General features: G+C 36.2%; 1 protein-coding gene across 1 annotated transcript; it reads right to left on the bottom strand.

Annotated features, from left to right (window-relative positions):
* Window positions 1-2096: 2096 nt before the first annotated feature.
* LOC105044873 (probable calcium-binding protein CML27) lies at window positions 2097-2923 on the bottom strand. Its single transcript, XM_010922927.4, has one exon. It carries the CDS (start codon window positions 2846-2848, stop codon window positions 2270-2272), a length of 579 nt encoding a protein of 192 aa, XP_010921229.1. The 5' UTR covers window positions 2849-2923; the 3' UTR covers window positions 2097-2269.
* Window positions 2924-19910: the final 16987 nt, after the last annotated feature.

Genomic DNA, 19910 nt, shown 5'->3' with positions numbered 1-19910 from the left:
ATATATATATATCGAATTACTTAAAAGATGTGCATTGATTTGCTAGATAATTAATTTACGAAGTATGTATTATTTATTCATATAATATATATGAATAAAAAAATATATTTTAAAAATTTAATAACGAAGAAAGGAGATGCTATGCATAATTTTTTTCTAATTTTTTTCAATCATGGGATCAATAGTTTCATTAGTAAAAAAAGCCTTGACTTTTGGATTTATGCTTTAAGATGCATAAGAGGAGACATGACAAAATAGAGAGCCAGTTGTATATTTTCTTTTTGAGAGCCAACCCTATATGATTTTTGTTCCTAGCACACTTCCTTGGGTGACTTTCACGTTCTTCCAAGAATACGTCCTTGGTGCCGCTATTATCGCGTTCCACCTCTATGATGAGGGGTATCGGCCCATCTCGCACTCGAGCTGCGCCATGGGTCCCCATAGGTTGCTGTTCATTGAGCTGGTGGAGATGGGACGCCTCTTGCGCATTATTCACCACTAGGACATGATATACGTGGATACATGGGTGCTGGAGAGCTACGAGAAAGACATATGGGTCAAGAAGTACGGGTGCAATCTGAAGAATTGCAAGTACACTTTTCTCCTGTTAGCTATCACCATGAATGCCTAGATTTGGTAGCAGCTAGACAGGTGTATGTTGCATGAGTTTGATCCGGGCAGCTGAACCTTTTGGAGAATTGATGTTCAATCGCCTGCTAAGTATAAAGATTTTGCTTTGTGCCCAGAGTCTTATCTCTATCATAGGTAATTGATTAGATGACCTAGTATATTTCATACCTTTACACAATTCGAATCTATTTGTCTCTCTTTTAACCAATGGACAATTTAATTAGTCTTTTCTATTTTTATTAATAAATATTGTTGTTCAAATACTCTAAGATAGAGATGGCACTCTGGTCAACAATGAAAAAACTAAGCTGAGCTAAAGTTAGGCTCAGGTTGATTGAGCTCGGCTCGAATTATCTCCACATATTAATGTTATATTTACTACATAGTATTTTATTTATTATTAACTATGCAAATGTTAATTAATAATATTATTTTTATAATTATTATTACAAAGAGGCATAGATTATGTACAACTATAAGATTAAAATATTGTCAAGATTATCATGCCATTTGTTTGCTTACACTCCGATTTGCTGCAATTTAAACGTAGTTTGTAACTGAAAATGTCCTAATTGAAACTACAATTGTAAAAATATTTCTTTTTTGATTGTCTGGTAATTGAAATATATATCTACCCAAAGTTAAATTTAAATTATGCTTCTCTTGTAACAGTTTTTTTTTTTAGATTGCTAAATCCGTTTACATAGCTGAATTCTCGTTTATCTACCATGGGGATCTTTAGACGGGTTCCTCACGACCTTGTAACTTGGGACCATTCACCTTTTTCCTTTCCCGGTAGCAAACATTTGCCGCTATAAAAGTATTGTTCAATAATATCCTGACTTCCCCTTTGTTCTGCAGGGTGTCATATTATGGTTCTGATAAAAACTTGGAGCTTTGATTCCTTGGAATAGCAATACTTTTAGTTGAGGGGTGAAATAAGTATTCCCATGGTTTAAGTTAGATGCAGTTGGAAGGCCACCAATGCCCGCAAGTATCAGAAGACATGTTTCAGTATCACTTCTCACTCTCCAGGCGTTCAGGCCTGGATTTAAGCAACTCACACCCATGTAAAATGTGTTTACCTAATTGTTACCTGTATTGGTTATTATTTATTTTGTTATGCATATTGCTAAGTAGAGGATATGATCATTAGAGAAAGCCCCAGCTCATGATAACGGAATAGATATTGTTTGGTAAATTTATTATCACAAAATTTTAAAAATTATACTATACTAACTTAGAAAATAATCAAAATTAGAAACGATGTATTGGCTAAAATTTGCAGTAAATTATACTTCATCATAGCATTTGAAATAAAATATAAGTACTACCTATAAACAAAATAACCAATCACCATAATAGTGGTGCATTATATTCTTTATCCGTGTTTAAATTTCTGGCTAGCAGATAAATGGAAATAAAGAAGAAAAATTTGGCAATGTTAGCAATATGCTTCACCCATATTGACCAAGTCAAAATGTTAATTAGACACCCAAATATACAACGACTTACAAAACAACGCCAAGTAAACTAAAAGAAAAAGGATAGAGGAAAATAGGAGAGTTGCTAATTCCACCCCCTGGTTCTCCAAAGACACGCCCTCACGATTGGCAGAAGGCGTATCATGGACGGTCCATCAGGCGCTCCACACGGAGATCCCCTGCATCATGTGCTTGAACTCGCGGAAATCCACCCGTCCGTCGCGGTCCTGATCGACGGAGCAAATCATCTCGTGGACCCTAGCGATGTTCCGCGCCTCCGGTAGGCCGAGCTTGGCCAGCACCACCTGGAGCTCCGCCGCCGAGATGAAGCCGTCGCCGTCCTCGTCGAACACCCGGAACGCCTCCCTCATGTCCTGCTCCTCCTCCTCTGCCGCCGCCGCAGCCTTTTCGTCGCCGGGGTCCGCGGCGCCGAAGAGGTCGTCGCCGAGGGAGCGGTGGAGGGCCTCGAAGTCGTCGAAGGCGAGGCCGGCGCGCCCGGGGGGGATGAAGGCGGCGACGGTGGACGCGAGCTCGTCGGTGTCGGCGCCGAGGCCGAGGCGGTCGAGGGCGAGGGCGAGCTCGTCGACGGTGATCTCGCCGTCGCCGTTGTGGTCGAAAAGGTCGAAGACGCGGCGGAGGCGGACGGTGTTGAGGCTGGGGCTCCGGAGGCGGAACGAGGGCGACGGCCGGTGGAGGGCCCGGGTCCGGCGGGGGCTCTCTCCTCCTTCCTCCATTCAGATCGGGGAGGCGAAGGAGGCCCGCTTACGGTAGAATTTGGGGGTGGGGAGGGAGGGAGGGGAAGCGGAGATTAATTATAAGCGAGAGAGCAGGAGTTGCCGTATGGGATAGGGGAGGAGCGCGTGCGGAGGAAACGGACCCAATGGCAAAATAATAATTTCGTCGACTAGGTTTATTTTCCGTCGTTGGTCGCTTTTACTTTACGCCAAGACCTGGAAATCCTTCGAAAACTCATTAGCTTTGTGTCACACACGGGGACCCTTGGCTGCGTGGTTGTAGTTGGAGATCCATTTTATTTTCCCTCCATTCTGCAGAGAAAAATGAACAGGATAATTTAAATTAATGCGCGTTCCAGTTCTAGATAGGTGACATGGTCAGTGGTAGTAAGCTTGTGTGTTTTTTTTTTTTTTTGGTAAAAGATAGTAAGCTTATGGTTAGTAGTGACTAGTTGGTCAAAGCTTGTGACCTGAATTTGAATCTAGCTGATTCTAGGTTTTTTTTTTTTTTTTTTTTTTTCTGATTAAAATGATTCAAGTTTTTCGTAGATGATATTTTGACTAAAACTTAGCCCATATTTTGAAAGTAGAAAGCTTATCTATAAATGAATTAGTTTAAGTCAATAGAGAAAATAAATGAATAGTTGAGAAACATGATCTTTTTAGTATGATTTTGTGTCCTTTTGGGTCGTTGCTGGAGTTATTGAGTTTGACAATAATGTATGATGATGTCTGATCCAAGAAATAAATTGGCGATCAATTATTCCACTGCTGGACATATCACAATCTACAAACCAATAGGCTATAAGGATTTTATACTTGCAATGCAAAGCATTCTTTGTGATTACCAATTGATCAGCTATTAAAAACATCGATCGATTGGGTATTAGTTCTTAATCACAAATTTGATTTTTGGTTTTGATCATTTAGGACATGGGGAGGCTAGAGAAGCTTAAGGATAAGTATTGATATTTTTTTCTTGTTTGAAAAAAAAGAAGGCCAACACCATAATTGCACAACCACAATCTTACCGACCACCTAATATTTTCATTTGTTACTCAATCACAGGAAGGTCAACTAAGGCACAAATTATGAGATGTTACTCAGTAGTACTATCATTTTGACCGGCGTGGCATCTCTACCGGGCTAACTAGAATTATACAATCTTAGTCTATGTTAATAGAGCATTGCCCGTTTGTTTACTCAATACTTTGAATATTCTAACATAATCTTGACTGGACGTTTCGCCTGCAGCCAACGGTCATCCAATGGGACAAGAGTTGGAGCATCCCTGCTGCTCTCGACGGATCGGGTCAGCCAGCTGTTGTGGATTTGGTCGGATGATCTCCAAAGCATGAGACATGCTTTGCCGGTACAAGATGCATGCCGACGTGCCGGTCTTGGGTGGGTACACCACTCGACGTTGATATATATGACCACATACCACCGATCGCAGCCACTTATTTTTATAGATTTTGTTTATCAAATACGCATCTCAATGTATTATTATAAAAATAAGCAATTATGATTGATGGCATGTACAATTATATGGTATACATGGTGTTAGAAAAAATTTACCCTTTCATGCCTTGAAGGGAGACTTTTGACTCCGAAAAATTATACTTTTGCCATATCTGACTCTCCAAAAATAGCTTGATCCCCTAAGCAGAGGTGATATCCTTTCATCGGATTTTGGAGAGAACCATCTATTTGGCTATGGAGTACGGTTGCTTTGACATTGCCGGCCTCCTTGATGCCTCCGATTCCTCATACTCCTATATTGCTCCTGCAATGATTCAAAAGGTTATCTTTATTTCCTAAAAGCCTCTTCCTTCGGGATTTATTAAGGTAAATTTCAATGATAATGTTAGAGATGGCAAGGATAGTATTAGTTTTATCATCTGGAGACTGAATGCCAGATTGCTTGTGGTGGCATTTCATATCTCTTTGAATTTTCTGTCTCAAAAATTGAACATGTTTGGACTGGCATTATTTGTAGTTGATAGGAGCTACAAATAGAGAGAATTATCATTGAGGGAAACTCTACCATCGTGATAGGCTAGATTCGAAACGACATGATACAATTGGAGGTTCATTTGCTCCTTCATGATATCCGTCTTTGAGATTTTGTTATGGTGTCTGCTCAACATATCTTTCAGGAGGCAAACAACGCCGTTGATTGGATCACCTCCTATGTAGTTGAATATACTGGTAACTAGATTTGACGACAGATCAAACTTGCTCGCAAGCTTTATAAGATATTTTACTTTTTAATCTTTTAGAATGTACTTTCATGTTAGATTAGCGTCAGCATCCATCTATATCAAAAAAAATATATAATTAAATAATTTTTATAATAAAAATATAGCCTCCTAGCGCTGTGTTAATTTGCATATGGATACCGGAACCTTATTATAAGTCGGGAGATGGGACAAATATTATTGTCACATGATAACACAAGATAGGTTAGATGGGTTGACAAGGAATGCATAGAAGTGAGGCACGTGAATGACCCATGATTGAGCCAAAAGACTTGGTTGTCTTTAGTCAACTGAAGAGTGTGATGGACCACTAACACTCCCTGCTCTGTGTGTCCGTATGTACGAGGAGAAAGATTCACATACCTTTAGCCAACCAGATGCCGGTGGCTTCTCCATCATATTTTATAGAAAAAAAATACATATAATATTACCTCAGGACTCCGAAAGATGGCTGACGTTAATAGAGATAGACATCGTTGAACATACGGACTGCCAGAAGAAATCTTTAAAAAAAATCTGTGCTCGTCGAAGGTGATCCAGCAGAGAAACATCCGATGGTTAAATCAATCGGAACTTTAAAAATAATAATAAAAAAAAATTTATGGAAGAGCGGAATGCTCTTCTCTCGATCCCCTTTCCCATTTGTCTTGCTTCGCTCCATTCTCTTTCCCATTTATCTGGCTTATCTTGAGATATTTTTTATATCTCTTTTATTTAGATATTAATCCTATAGGTTTAGTTAGAATTTGTAGATTTGTCAAATTTTTCAGTTCATTAGATCATATTCTAATCATTTATTCGAAGAAAAAATTATCTGTCAATTAAAGAAATAAGATTGCTTGTTGTAGGCATTTATCGTGGACTTCACTCGGATGATCGATTGAACCGGTGGTAATGAACACGGAGTCAAGATCTTGAGTCTATATATGGTGTGGCTTCACAAAATTACATTGGGCACTCATCATAAAAATGATTGATCCGGTCGGTAGGTTACCTTTACGATATGTAATATTCACATTAATCAAATTTGGCTTGGCTGGCATGGTATCATCCTTTTGATAACGACTATTTGAGAAATTTATTAAATTATTTAGATGAAGGAGAACTAAGCTAATTATAAAAATTTTTGTGCTGTCAATATGCTTATCTCTTGAAATATTTATGTGGTTCACATTTTATAGCGAACCAATAAGATTTCTTCGACCTATAATCAACTAACTATCGAGGGTGCTTTGAGAGGATGTGTCTTCCTACAAGTCAGACATGTCTATTGAAAGATAAACATGACCTATAATCAACTAACTATCGAGGGTGCTTTGAGAGGATGTGTCTTCCTAAAAGTCAGACATGTCTATTGAAAGATGAACATGATAGCACACACGATTGCCTCATATGTGGTGGAACACAAGATTGATATTTTATGAACTAGTCACGCATCTATCCCAATCGGACAGTAGAGTATTTTATTTTTTTATTTTATTGAATATATTTATATCAAAAGAGCGTAAACTTTTTGCTTTAACCAAAAAAAAAAAAAAAAAAAAAAAGAGCCAAATGAAATTGCTAAACTAAGCCAGAGTTGGAAGATTTTTTTTCTTTTACTTAACCAAAAAAAGATTTTTTTTTTACTCTTTTTGTTACTCCGAACATGTGATAAGAAAGTCTTTCCTTCAAAACTAGTCTTCTTTATCCAATCCCACCTTGGTTCTTTTAAATCCAGTTGCTTAATTCTTTAATGAAAAAACGAATGGTGTTCAATTATTGCAACACGCAATAATGTCCCACTTGCTTGGAAATTTAGTCTACTATTCCTTTGGAAAGCAATGTGACAGCATACCAGGCCTTTTTCTAGACTAGTGGACAACTTATAAAGGAAGCAACTCGGTCAAATCTTTTACTAGTCGCGAGAGGTGATATAGGGTGACAGGAGTCCCACAAATATCTTTATGACGAGAAGCAATGGTTCCTTCCATCTAACCTAAGTTTTCGTATTTCAAACGTCATTTGAAAAGTTTGGACTCTGTCGATATACCATCCCACGTAATTGTGCAAACTGGTTTAAGATCAATCATTGTCCTTTCACACTTATTTTCTGCAAATTTTTTGCATTACATTATTTCTTCATAATACCCTGCGGCTTGAGTGTATTTTTACCAAAAAAAAAAAGGACAATAACGCAGGTGGGCTAGCATTATAATTTCTTTTTTTTTTGTTTTTTTTTTTGATAAGAAAGCATCATTACTTAATCTCTACATATATGGGAACATTTTGAATGAATAACCTTGCTACCTAAGTACATGACTTATTAACGTCTAATGCAAGTCACGAAGCTGATAATATGAAGAAGGATGCAAGAGGGTAATGTATAAATGCAACCTATATCCAGCTTGGCTTAATCTATGAATGCAACTTACATGTAACTTTGACTTGATCTGTGCCCAAGGTTAGGCTCAATGTTCAAGTGTTGGTTCGAAAGTGAAATATAATCTAATAGTTTTTGTTGTAGTTTTAATAATATAGAAGATATCAATAGTTCCACATTGTTTGTAAGTTAATTGAGACTCATATTTATAAAGAGAGAAAATCTTCCTTACGTGAGATGTCTTTTAAAGGACAAAATCAGGAGCGGCTCAACATATAGGGTGGCCTAAAGCTAAAAATTGATCGTCGCACCCTTCCATCTTCTTTGCCACCGCTCAGCCATTAGAAGTCCGGAACTCCCCTACCGTCGAAAGTCTGAAACTCCACCGCCACCGGAGACTCCCCTCAAGTATGGAATGTTTGCCGTCGGAGATCGAGAGACCCCCTCAAGCTAGACTACTATCGTCGGATGGGTCCACATCCTCTCCATTGACGGTAGTGTTGCCAGTGCCTCCGATGGCCTCCTCATTAGTGTCACTCTCGCCCACCTTGAGGCCTCCCTCTGCAAGCTCTTCGACAACCTCACCGCTCGAATTGCCGACTTCTTCACCCGCAGCTCCGACGGGCATCCGTTCTTCTCTGCCGCTGCCGCCCTCCGCCTTCTCACCAAGAACCACTCCCAAATCCCGTGAGGCCGTGACTCCCGTCTCGCCGTCTCCAGCAAGAAGACGGCCCCGATAGATATTAGGGGTGGCGGCTCCCGTCTTGCATCTCTCAGCTCCTATCTCGCCATCTTGCGATTCCCATCTCACCGTCTCCCATCTCCGGCACCATTTATCTTCTTGTGACTGGATGGCTGAATGCGGTGGAGATAGATGGTAGAGGAGCTTGGGGGCCTAAATAAGTAGAGGCCTAAAGCAAGCGCTTTAATGGCCTTACCCTTAAGCCGGCTCTGGACAAAATCATAAAGCTCATAGACCAGGCATGAATCTATATAAAAAGGGGTAGATTAGGATACAAGACTTCTGTATTCTAGGATATTGGTGCTCATGATTAATCCATTGGTGCTCATGAAGTGACATTAATTTATATTCTATGTAAGATAATTTTCAATTGGGAAATACATCACGCATAATGTATCCAACCTTTGTATTTTAGTTTTTGGCTGGGAAATACATCATGCATAAAGCATTCCAAGCTTTGTGTACGTTAGATAGTTTTACGAAGCATAAGCAATGAGTATTTATTCAACTTATTTTGATCAAATCTGCTTATACTAGGTGTGTGTGGCTATATCAAGAAAAACTGTTCTAATTTTTTTTGTTCATAGAGCTTTGTCTTCCATAGATGAGCAAGGGACATGGGGTGCTTCTCTTTCTCCATTGTGCTGGAAGAAAGAAGATGGACGCATGATATGTTTCAATTGGCTTAAAGCTTTGACTCGTATGTGCAGTATTTAAGATTTACAAGGCTTCTTTCGTTAAGGCCGGGATGGTAATCGGATCACATCAGATAAAATATAAATTGAGTAGGATATAGAGTAAATAAAAAATTTATCAATCTAAATTGACAATATTTGTTAAATAGTCAAAAATTTAGATTCAAATTTATTATTTTATTAAATAGATGATCTAGTTCAATCCTTAATAAATTAAGTAGATTAAATAATTAAGGACTGCAGGTTACTCAAATCTTTTGGACTTATTTAAGAATATTTTTTTCTTTCACATAAAAATATTCTCCTAATCCAACTATTTTTCTTTTTCTTTTCCTTTCCTTCAACAAGGAAAAGCAATATTTTACCAAAAGAATAAGAAAAAGCACCGGGCTTTAGAAATTAGCTTAATTAAATAACTCGACTTTTGTTCCAAGCACGATCCTTCGATCCAAATATTGAGGAAGTGAACCGGCAGGGCCAAAGCAACGCACAAGTAAATCTCTAGTAGTAGCATGCCGCCTCTCCTCTGTACTTCTCTAAGGGTTTGTTTGGTTCGCGGGAAGAAATTTTCTTCCCAAGAAGTAACTTCTCATAAAGTCACTTCTTAGAAAGTAATTTTCTAAAAATAAGATTTTAGCATGTTTAGTCGACTATAGGAAAATGACTTATTGCAGAGTAGTTTATGTTTGGTTGAGTATCTATTTTTCTAAAAATACTGTGTAAAATATTTATTATACCCTTAGTAGATATAAGACCATACTTTTTTACTCCTAAACTTTATATAAATATTAAAATTATATTTATATTAATATAAATATAATTTTAATATATTATAATATAACATTAGATCATAAGAATTTATTGTGTTAATCTAATACTAATATATATTAATATAATATTAATATTTTAATATAATAAATTTATTAATATAGATATAAATATAATATATAAATATATATATTATATTATATTAATAAAAATATTATATTAAAATAATATTAAAATATAATAAATATTATAATATTAATATTCATATAAATATTAGGATAATATTAATATAATATTATATCGCTATTCAGTATTTCATCATAATCCTCCATTGATATTTTACAAAATTTTAGCTACGGATCTTAAAAGGATATTTTGAGAAAAAAATATCATCATTTTTCATTCCATGAAAAGTGCCAAAATCTATTTCTTCTATAAATTTTTACTTCTCATGAAATGTGGGAAGCGACTTTTCATAGGAAGAATTTTTTTCCGTCTCTCTCCTCTTAAAACCCCAATCAAATAAAAGACATCCTCTCTACTTCTTAAGAACTGTTTTTCTCCCTCTTTCTACTTTCCATCAACCAAATGAATCCTAAAGGTATGCTTTTTTGATCGAGTCGAATTCATTTTTGTCTCGTTTGCATCCGTTTTCTCTATCATGGAATCGATCTGGATTTAGGGCTCCTTTCTTCTATGATACGACGACGATTAGATCTTTGCTTCCCGCAATGGGACAATTCGCATTGATGCTTTTCTAGTCTTCTCGTTCTTGTGATTCGAAATAGATGAATAGATTTGATTGGTAAGGTTATATGGAGGACTTTTTAACCATAGAGTGCGTGGTTTGCAACTATAGCCGAAGAAAGTTGAGTTTTTGATGTAAAACAAGAGTGATAGCTATATCTCTTGGTAGTCAGATATTTAAAGTAATATATAATTCTTGTTCCAATGTTCAAAATTTTAACTTTTGTAGAGATCCTACTGTTATAGTTATAATGGGGCAGATTTAGTTGGAAATTAAAGCTGATTGGATCTCCATTGTATTAAAAATAAAGATTCAAGTAACCAAGGTTGTGTTTGGTGCACCATCAGACAATTTCAGAAGATAATATGGATTGTCTTCAAGATAAATTACTATTATTAGATTGTCAGTAATATTGATTACTGTGTTTGGTATACACAGATAATACTGTGGTAAAATTATTGAAAATTTTGATTGACATATTCAGTATGACAATCAGATTATCGATAATATAAAATCAAAATTTTAAAATATCCTTAATAATTTTATCTTAGTACTCTTTTTTTTTTTCGGATGAGAGTAATAGGAATGATGTGAGTGTGGTGGTGGTACAGAGAAGTGGCAGATCGAGGGATGTGGAGAACCATGGGCACGGAAGGGGGACTGGAGAGGGGGTGGGCTCGTGTGGAGCCATGGGGGTGGTGCCGTGGTGGGGACGGGTGTGGAGGAGCCATGGGGGGATAATGGGCGACAAGGGCAAAGGAGCTGCACACAGGAAGATGGAGGTGCCATGAGCCAGGGGTGCATGCGGAGGGGGGGTGGGGGTGAGGGTTAGACAATAGGTTTTGTGTGATTTTTTTGAAGAATAATTTTGTCTAAAATTTTTATTACAACATTGTCAAAGAAGTGATAATCTGGATAGTCACCCTTCTCTAAGGCAATCAATTACCATCCAAAAAGCATGTCAAATGCAGTAATCCAAATTATCACATTAAATTGCTAGTAATCTGGATAGATTGTCAGCTACCAAACAACCCAAATTCAAATTGCTATGAGGTTTAAAGATAGGACTACCGGACAATAGTGAAGACGGTGCTGTTTATCTGATCCTTAATTTGTGTTACTAGCAAGTTCTAACTGTGATGCCTATGAGTTTTCTAGTTCTCTAGCTCTATAGGACAGAATATTCTTCTACTGAAGCTACATTTGGGATTATTTACATTTCGCTGGGAGGTTGTGTTATCATAAATGTAATACCTTTCAATCTTCCATAATTTGATTTTACACATCTGTTTACCCAATAAAGTAATGATGCATATAAGATTAAGTTCAATGAAAAGCTTATGAGAGAGAAATGTCAGAAATGTCATAAGGAAATGTTCCATAAACAATTACACTCATGGGCAAGTCAGTGCACAGGATCAATCCTAAGGTTAATGGGTGCAACTAAGAAGATAACGAAATTTATTTGATTGTTCTTTACGAAAGTGAAGCTGAGAATTTGTTGGTTTGAGATTGTAAATAAACATGAATTGGCATTACTAAAAATGATTCTGATAACTCGGCTACAGGATTTAGAGTATATAGAATTTGAGACGCTTGCTCTATTTCTTCTCGTCAAATTTGAAACGGAATTGTAAAGGTCTTTCTCCTATGGTTATACTCTGCAAGTTTGGATTTGGGAACGACACTTTTTTTGTTTAATATGTCTTACTAGCCACCCTGTTTATATAGTTTTTGCATTGTCCAGCAGTGCAATCCATGATCCTGGCATCCCTGGGAGCATCTTTTCTGCGGAAAATTTTGTGCTCCAATTCTAGATGGTTTTCTCATTTTTCGTTAATATGCCGCTGTTTGGCTTTTGGAAATCAAAGGACAGTGCGATCTTGCATATTGAGGAGGAATTTGGTAGAACCTGATAGGAAACTGAATTAAGTGAAGCATTCAATGGAAGTTAAATTGTTTAGCATTGAGGACATTCAATATTTTGGAAATAAAACAGATAAAATGAGTTAACCATGAAGCCCATGTAGACTTAAGTTGCTGTCAGAGGGTGTTATTGGCTATTTCTTGACAAAATTTAATGAATTTTAAGCATTTGAACTCTTTGAAACTTGTTTTCACTTGCTAGAAATTTCAGGTTATTGGTGTGAGGTTCATTTATTTGAGCTCTTTGAAACAATGGGTGTCGCATTTTCACTCCATTCATTCTCCATATTATATTGATGGTAGGAACTCTATATCAATGCCAACAATTTCATTTCGCATGTATATGATGCTCATCATGGTTGCTACTTCATCTGCTTCTTTGAGCTACAAACTAGTTGATTAAGATATCTCCTGTTTACCAGTCCGAAATTATCTTAAACTAGATTTATTCCTATTCACACATTAAATTTCATTAGACAGACTTGCATTATATGATCAGTGGAGTGCCCGGTTTCATGAATCTTTATTATTCAAAAGATGGGTATCTACGTTTGTGATTTTAGATATTTGCTCTGAGTCTCACTAATCAGTAAGTTAATTACAACTCAAGTCTCCATGACATAGCAGAAAGGTAAAAGCATGGAACATCGGAATTATCTGGGATCCTTTATGAAGTTATGGCTTCTTCTGTCTGTTGTGATGACTTATTCATTTTTCACACTGGAATTTCAAAGTCAAATGGTTCTCTGGTTAGTTTCTTGAGACTGTCCATTTTGACTTGTAGACTGAAATTGCAAAATGTTTTAAAGAGAAGAGAATACATTAACTACAAACTTGATGGATCATGATGATGAAAAGAATATATTATTAGCTTCAGCTAGAATAGGCCTCCATCAGGTGACACTAGCTGATATCATTCTCTATCCATCAAAATGGAGGCTGATATATGTGAGTCGGGGATGTGTTCAGAGTATTCTACGTTTATGTTTTCTTGTTGGGAAGCAAATGTGTCATTTGCTGATGCAAACTGGTATCTGATAAGAAGCAAAACCTTATCATAATCTGTATAGCATGGTAAGCTGATATTGCTCTCATTGTATTAGTATCAGGAATTCTGGATATATTTGATTTTAAATCAGAGATCGCCAACAATTTTCAATTATTATGTCTTAGGAGTCCCCTTTTACACGTTTCTTTTGACGTGGGGATGACTCTTTGTTGGAATGTTGATTCTGGAGATGTACTGGGGATATGGAAAATTTGGTATCGAATCAGCATCTCTCTTTTACTTTGGAAAGCACCCTTCGCTTCCTAATGTGGGGCAGTCAGCATTGCTAGCTGGGATTTTGCCTTCCTCTGAGACTCTTAACCCATTTACAAGCCCCACAAGGTTGCTGAATCTAAATTTTAACCATCAACAAAATTTATTTTCTTTCAAACTGTCATGCAGTGTTCTGGTTCAGCTCAGTAAGCCTAAATTGTCACTTTCTTATAGGGGAAAGTCTTCTCAAGCTAGAGCACTAGGAAGGATTGTACCAGCGGGGTTTCTTGATTTGGAGACAGCTCTTCTAATTGTAAGCCAACCTCTTTGCTTGCATCCTGATGGAGCTGGAGAGGTAATGTGTTACACTTCTAGCATAGATGTTTTGTAAGTAATTTGCTTAGTAGTTTATTCTCCATTTTTGTTTTTGGAAAATATAGATAGTTTTATCAACGGCAAAGAAATATGAAGGTGGAATTAAAATTTCAGAGATGCCATAGATTAATGCTGTGCTGAACTGTTTGTATTCCGGAATAAATTGTGACTAATTCTTCAAACAGGTGAGGTATGTTGATTAAATGAGGATGAGGAAACATTGAGTTGAAGGATGGTGATCTGTAATGAATAATTTAATGTAGATGAAGGAGACATTGACTTGAAGCTTCCTTATATGTCAGCGTAAAATTAGTATTAGTCTATGGTTGATTCTATCTATTTATCTAGTAAATTTTCGTCAATCACAAAATTTATGCAATTACAAATATAATCACATTCTAAATGATGGCAATAATGATCAAATGTCCTATTCATAATGTTTCAATTTATCTATTTAGGCTAGCACATGATGTACTCATGAATTTAAAAATTATTTATTGATGGTTAGAATAAGCAGAAAAGCAATCATACACAGCTAGATATTCTACTTGGGGGAACTAGACTGCTGAGGTGTATTCTCCTTTTCAGAATTAGCTATGGGAGTGGTTGTGAACTGAAGCAGGTGTTTTTAAGTCCATATATTATGAGATTCTGCATTACTGAGAAGTCCAACAATTATCTTGTCTGGTCAATTCATCATAAAATTCAGAGTTCTTGTGATAAGATCCCCACAGAAACATTGAGAATGGGGTTGTGCAATATGTTGGTAATGATGTAGCATAAAAGACTCATATGTAGTCAATAAATGAAGTTGGAGATCTATCTACAGCAACAAGCAGCTGCCATCATACTTATTTGACAAAAACTTGGGGACTCCAAGGTCAAGGTTCGCATTCTTACAGTGTTATTTCATATGTATGGTACTGGGAATATCATGTACGACATGTATCAAATCTGATTGTAAAATGTATCTTCTTTCTTTTTGAATTTCCGGAGTCTAAGAAAGCCAAGTGGGTGTATTTTTTTAGTGACATCTTTCTAATAATTTGAGGAATTAGAACATACTTCAACTGTTGGTTGGAGGCATTGTGTATTAAAATATCTGATTAACATGGTCCCACCTACAATGTTTTTTCAAATTCATAATGTGTTTTGCCTTTTCTTTTGGACTAGTTCTATCTTTTCACTCATTAACTAACAGCAGTTTTGTTCTTGTTTTTCTGTCTTTTGCCCTAATTAGTTAAAAAAAAATCTGCCCTAGAATAAACCTTATACAAAATTATATCGTATCTCTCAGCTGATAGGCAGGTCTTGCACCTAAATTTCCAAGAAGAATCCAATCTCTGTTAAACCTAGCAGTAGAAACAAAACAAAGCCATGCATCCTCTGCAGAATTTTTGTTAAGACATTATCAAGAGGGATCTTAGGGTCTGTCTGGATTGTTAGGCACAAAATGTCATGAGATTCGTGGGTTGGGCTAGTACAACTGTACAACAACCAAAAAATGCTGGATTATAGGCTGAGCTAGATCTATGTTTATAAGTACCCAAGACTACCTTTTGAGTGGGCTGGCTCTAATCTCAATAGGGAGAAAAAAAGGACCTTAGAAAAAAAGAGTACCCAGGCTAATCTTGTATCAATTAAATAAAGATATTGGGGATATAAAGTGTCTTTGAAGAACCTATCCTTTTTTGGTCCTTTGCACATGCTTATTCCCACAACTCATTCATTCCCTATTGGGACAAGTCTTGAACCTTGCAGCACTAGTCTTATTTATCATCTATATTGTCTATCTCATCGAGATTGTCACATTATGCTCCCATGGTAGTCAGTAGCTGGTCAAGTCAATCAGTGGAGAACTCAGACCTATTTCACCTTTAAATAGCAATGTGGGATGAGAGATCTAATGTGATGCAAGAGCTCTCTATCGGTAAGGGTGTAAACAAGCCAAACATGAGCAAGCTGACCCTAGATTGAGCTCAGGTTGATATCATAAATGTTTAGCTTGAGCTCAGCTTGAATTTGAGACTGTGCCAACTTGAGCTCGGTTTGATTTGGGTCGATTAGCCACCAGCTTATGTTCAGCAGAATACAAGAAAGGAGGGACATGAGTGGCTAGGGCTTCCTTCTGCCTCCCCTTAACCCTATTGATCCAGTGGATTCTAAGCTACTAAACAACTGCTATTTTCATCATTATATAAAAACTACAGCCATTAGATATAAGATCTAAGGATTGAGAGATATCCTTGTTCCAAATAAATGTTCTTAGTATTTGCTTGTAAATATTAGATAATAAGATAATTTATTTATATAAATAATATAAATATTGCATATTTGTACTTCAACTCATTTCAAGCTGGACATGAGCGACCTAAGTTTAGCTCATGTTCGGCTTACTTATTTTTGAGCTCAAATGTTGAGGTCATATTTGGCTGTATGTTATATGGGCAAGCTGGTATGGACTCAATTTTGAGCCATACACGAACTGCTCGTAAACAGCTTGTTCATTTAACCGCTGTAGTTCTTGGAGTTGTTATCACTCTATCAAGCTGTTTAATCTCTTATTGGATGGAGCTGTCTGGTTACAGAACATGGATGATGGAAGAAGAAACTTGGTGAGTGAAGGCAGGAGCTATCTACTAACTTTTGTTTGCTCCTCTTTCTATAGGGATGCATGGTAAACCACTCTTTTACCATCCAAACAATGTGCGCAATTTATTAGACAAGTAATTGCATTTCCTTATGTTATCTTTGCATAGGGTTTAATGCTTTTGCCTATTTAACGGCAGGGTAATGCAAGTCTTCATGGATGTTGAAATGATGCTTCTCTTTTTATATTCTTACAAGAAACCCTTGCAACATTTTTGAGTTTTTAATATCCTCAAATTACAAAATAGTTTAAGAATTACTAACTTTATACCATTTTGTTTTCACTGATCATTAAAATTGATAATATGGGCCTAATGCAACTCTCTGTGCATGCTTGAAAAATTTGCAAATCTCGAAGGACAGTTGCTAAAACATTCATTTACATGCACCTTTATAATGCATAAGTGTGTACGTATTAATTTTGCATTTGATGGTACTGGTTGCGAAATACTCTATTAATTTGCTTGCTGCATCAATTTTGTTGACTGAGATCCTTACTTTTGTCATTGTTCCAGGTATCATTGTTTACCTCTATATTCGTGACTCTCCAATATCTGGAGTAATTCATGATCAACATTCGAAGATGTTATTCTTATAATTTCAGAGGAACTGAGCTCTTTCCAGAGTTCTTTTAGCAGCACAAGCTTGAATTTGTGGGGAATAATCATAGGCGGTGGGGTGTTCCAGATGTTCCAGAAAAACTGACTGCATATTACATTCGTTAAATGCAAGCCTGAGACCAAGGAACACTTACTGATGCATTGGAGCACATATGTAGTATCAGGCATTGTTTTTTTACAAAAAATTATGTTCGTTTCTAGCAGAAAAATCTATATTTGCCCTTCAATCACTTCTAAGATTGTTGTTGCTGTTCGCAGGTATGATATGTTCAGGTACTCCAGGAAATTCAGAGCCCTTGCTACTTCAGCTAGGCTTGTGAACTTTAGTGGCTAACCAAGGCAGTACAGCAGCTATTGGCAGCCAGATTTTGGAGGACACTGCTTGGATGCTACTGGTTTTCCCAAATACACTATCGACCAATCCAAATGTTACAATGTGTGATAGATAGCTGTAAACTAGCTATAATTGCTTTGAGTACCAAAAAAAGTGTCCTAAATTGTCATCTCTTGAAATGACTTGATGGATCGACATATTCTAGATAATTTCAAGATGGTTGGCAGTAGCCACTCGAATGTATTATACTACCAATAAAGTGATGGTATTTCCATTCACATTGCATTGTTAATTGGTAGCTGACTCAATTTATCATCATGATATCTTTGCAACAGAGTTCAGCAGATTGAGTATATCATTGTGATCAGTTGATTAAGCAAAGCATCCATCACACAGTTGTTCTTAAGGATTGATAAGGTTATTTTGCGCTTGAAATACTCTGGGGCAAATAACAGATATCTAAATGTTGAGGAGTGCTGCAGATATTCATCAAGGAGAATTTCTTCGTTATTCAAAGAAATGACGTATTTTGTTCTTGTTGGTCATCTAACTTAATTATACCATTTTAATGACTAACTTTCTGGAGTTGCTCCCACAAAAATTCTCCATAAGCGTTTGCATAGTGCATTATTCCTTATTTTTTTTGTAGAGCATCGTATGAGTAATTAAGAATTTTTGAAACATATTTGACAGATTGGAAATAATAATATTAGATAGAAATTGTGTGTGATTTATTTTGATAGACGTTAGTTGTTCTTAAAAATTAGTCTGGTTTCATTCCTTAATAACAACTTGGCTCCCAATCACGTATTGACACATCATTTAAAATGATGAGGGCAACACGCTTACTGACCTTGGAACATTCATTTGGATTACAAAACATTAACAATAGAGCTGTTTATGAACATTCAACCAGCTCAGATATGGCTGCGAGGTTAAGCATGTTGGAAAGTGGAATTGAAGTCCCCATGACAATCAAAGAAAGAAAAAATTATCGATAGGTCCTAGATTGGTCTAAAATTATTTTTAAATCTCTAGATTTTTAGGTGGAATAAAATGTCCTTGAACTGTTAAGATTTATTTTTAGATCTCCGCCGTCCACTCTTACCACCTGCTGCCGTTTAAGTCCATAAAAATGATAGAACTGCCCTTGGATGGTTTTGGAGAGAAAAATCAAAATATGTAACCGAATCAAACAACAGTGTAACCAAGATACATATCTATGTAATTTGAACATAAACCTGCATAACCAGTTATTGAACTAGATAACTTGTGTAACCTGAACATAGAGGTGTAAAAAATTTTGATTAAACCATCTAAACCATCCAACCTGATTCAAATCGAACCAAATATGATGGTTTGACGGTTTAACTGATTCGGTTCGTTTGAATAAAATAGGAAAACAATATTTCAGTTTGATTATTGTTTATTGATTTATGTGATCCGTGGAATTGAACGAGCTGACAAATTAAAATTAAAATACCGTCATTTTATATGTATATATATACACCTATATTACATGCTTTATATATTTATATATATACTTTTGTTACATGTATATTCAAAGTTGAGCTATGCACTTTATATGAATTAAAATCTAAAATATTGATTTGGTCCTATTTCAATCTAACTTAGATCAAATTTAACTTGATTATGAATTATAATAAAGAACAAAAAATAGAAACTAAATCAATCAACCCACTTAAACCGAAAAACTATTCAAACCGTTCAAATACTTGAGAAAGCTACATGGACAAACCGAACCGATACAAAATTGAATCGAAGAAATCGATTATGTTTAGTCAAATATTTGATTTTAGAACCTCTTATACTGAAATGTCGGTTCGCTTTTAAAAAATCACTTAAAATCAAATCGTTTTCAGCTTATCTGAACATAAACCTGTGTAACTTGAATATAAATATATATAATCTGAACATGAATCTGTACAACTAATTGTCAAAATTACGTAACTAGAAACCATCCAAGGGTAGTTCTTCATTTACATGGACTTAAACGGCAGCAGGTCGCAAGAGTGGATGGCAGAAACCTAAAAATAAGTTTTAGCAGTTCAAGGATGTTTTATTCCATCTAAAAGGTCCAAGACTTAAAAGTAATTTGAGATCAATCTAGAGACCTATAGATAATTTTTTCTCAAAAAAATTGATCTAAAGATTTACAAGGCTTGAAATAATATTTTGTCTCGATAAGAAAAATTACTTGTTTGGAGCAAGGAGGATTACGAGTAGCAGGAACATTTACATGCAAAGAGATCGTCCAACCCCAAATTATATAAGCCTATGCCTCCATTTTTGTTTGATGA

The sequence above is a fragment of the Elaeis guineensis genome, chromosome 5 (genome assembly GCF_000442705.2).
Source record: "Elaeis guineensis isolate ETL-2024a chromosome 5, EG11, whole genome shotgun sequence".
Classification (NCBI taxonomy): Eukaryota; Viridiplantae; Streptophyta; class Magnoliopsida; order Arecales; family Arecaceae; genus Elaeis; species Elaeis guineensis.
Note: the sequence above shows the minus strand (reverse complement) of the source record. Positions and strands in the feature narration are given on the sequence as shown.

Coding starts and splice junctions, on each gene's coding strand:
- LOC105044873 (XM_010922927.4), bottom strand. CDS start 2,848: ATGGAGGAAGGAGGAGAGAGCCCCCGCCGGACCCGGGCCCTCCACCGG.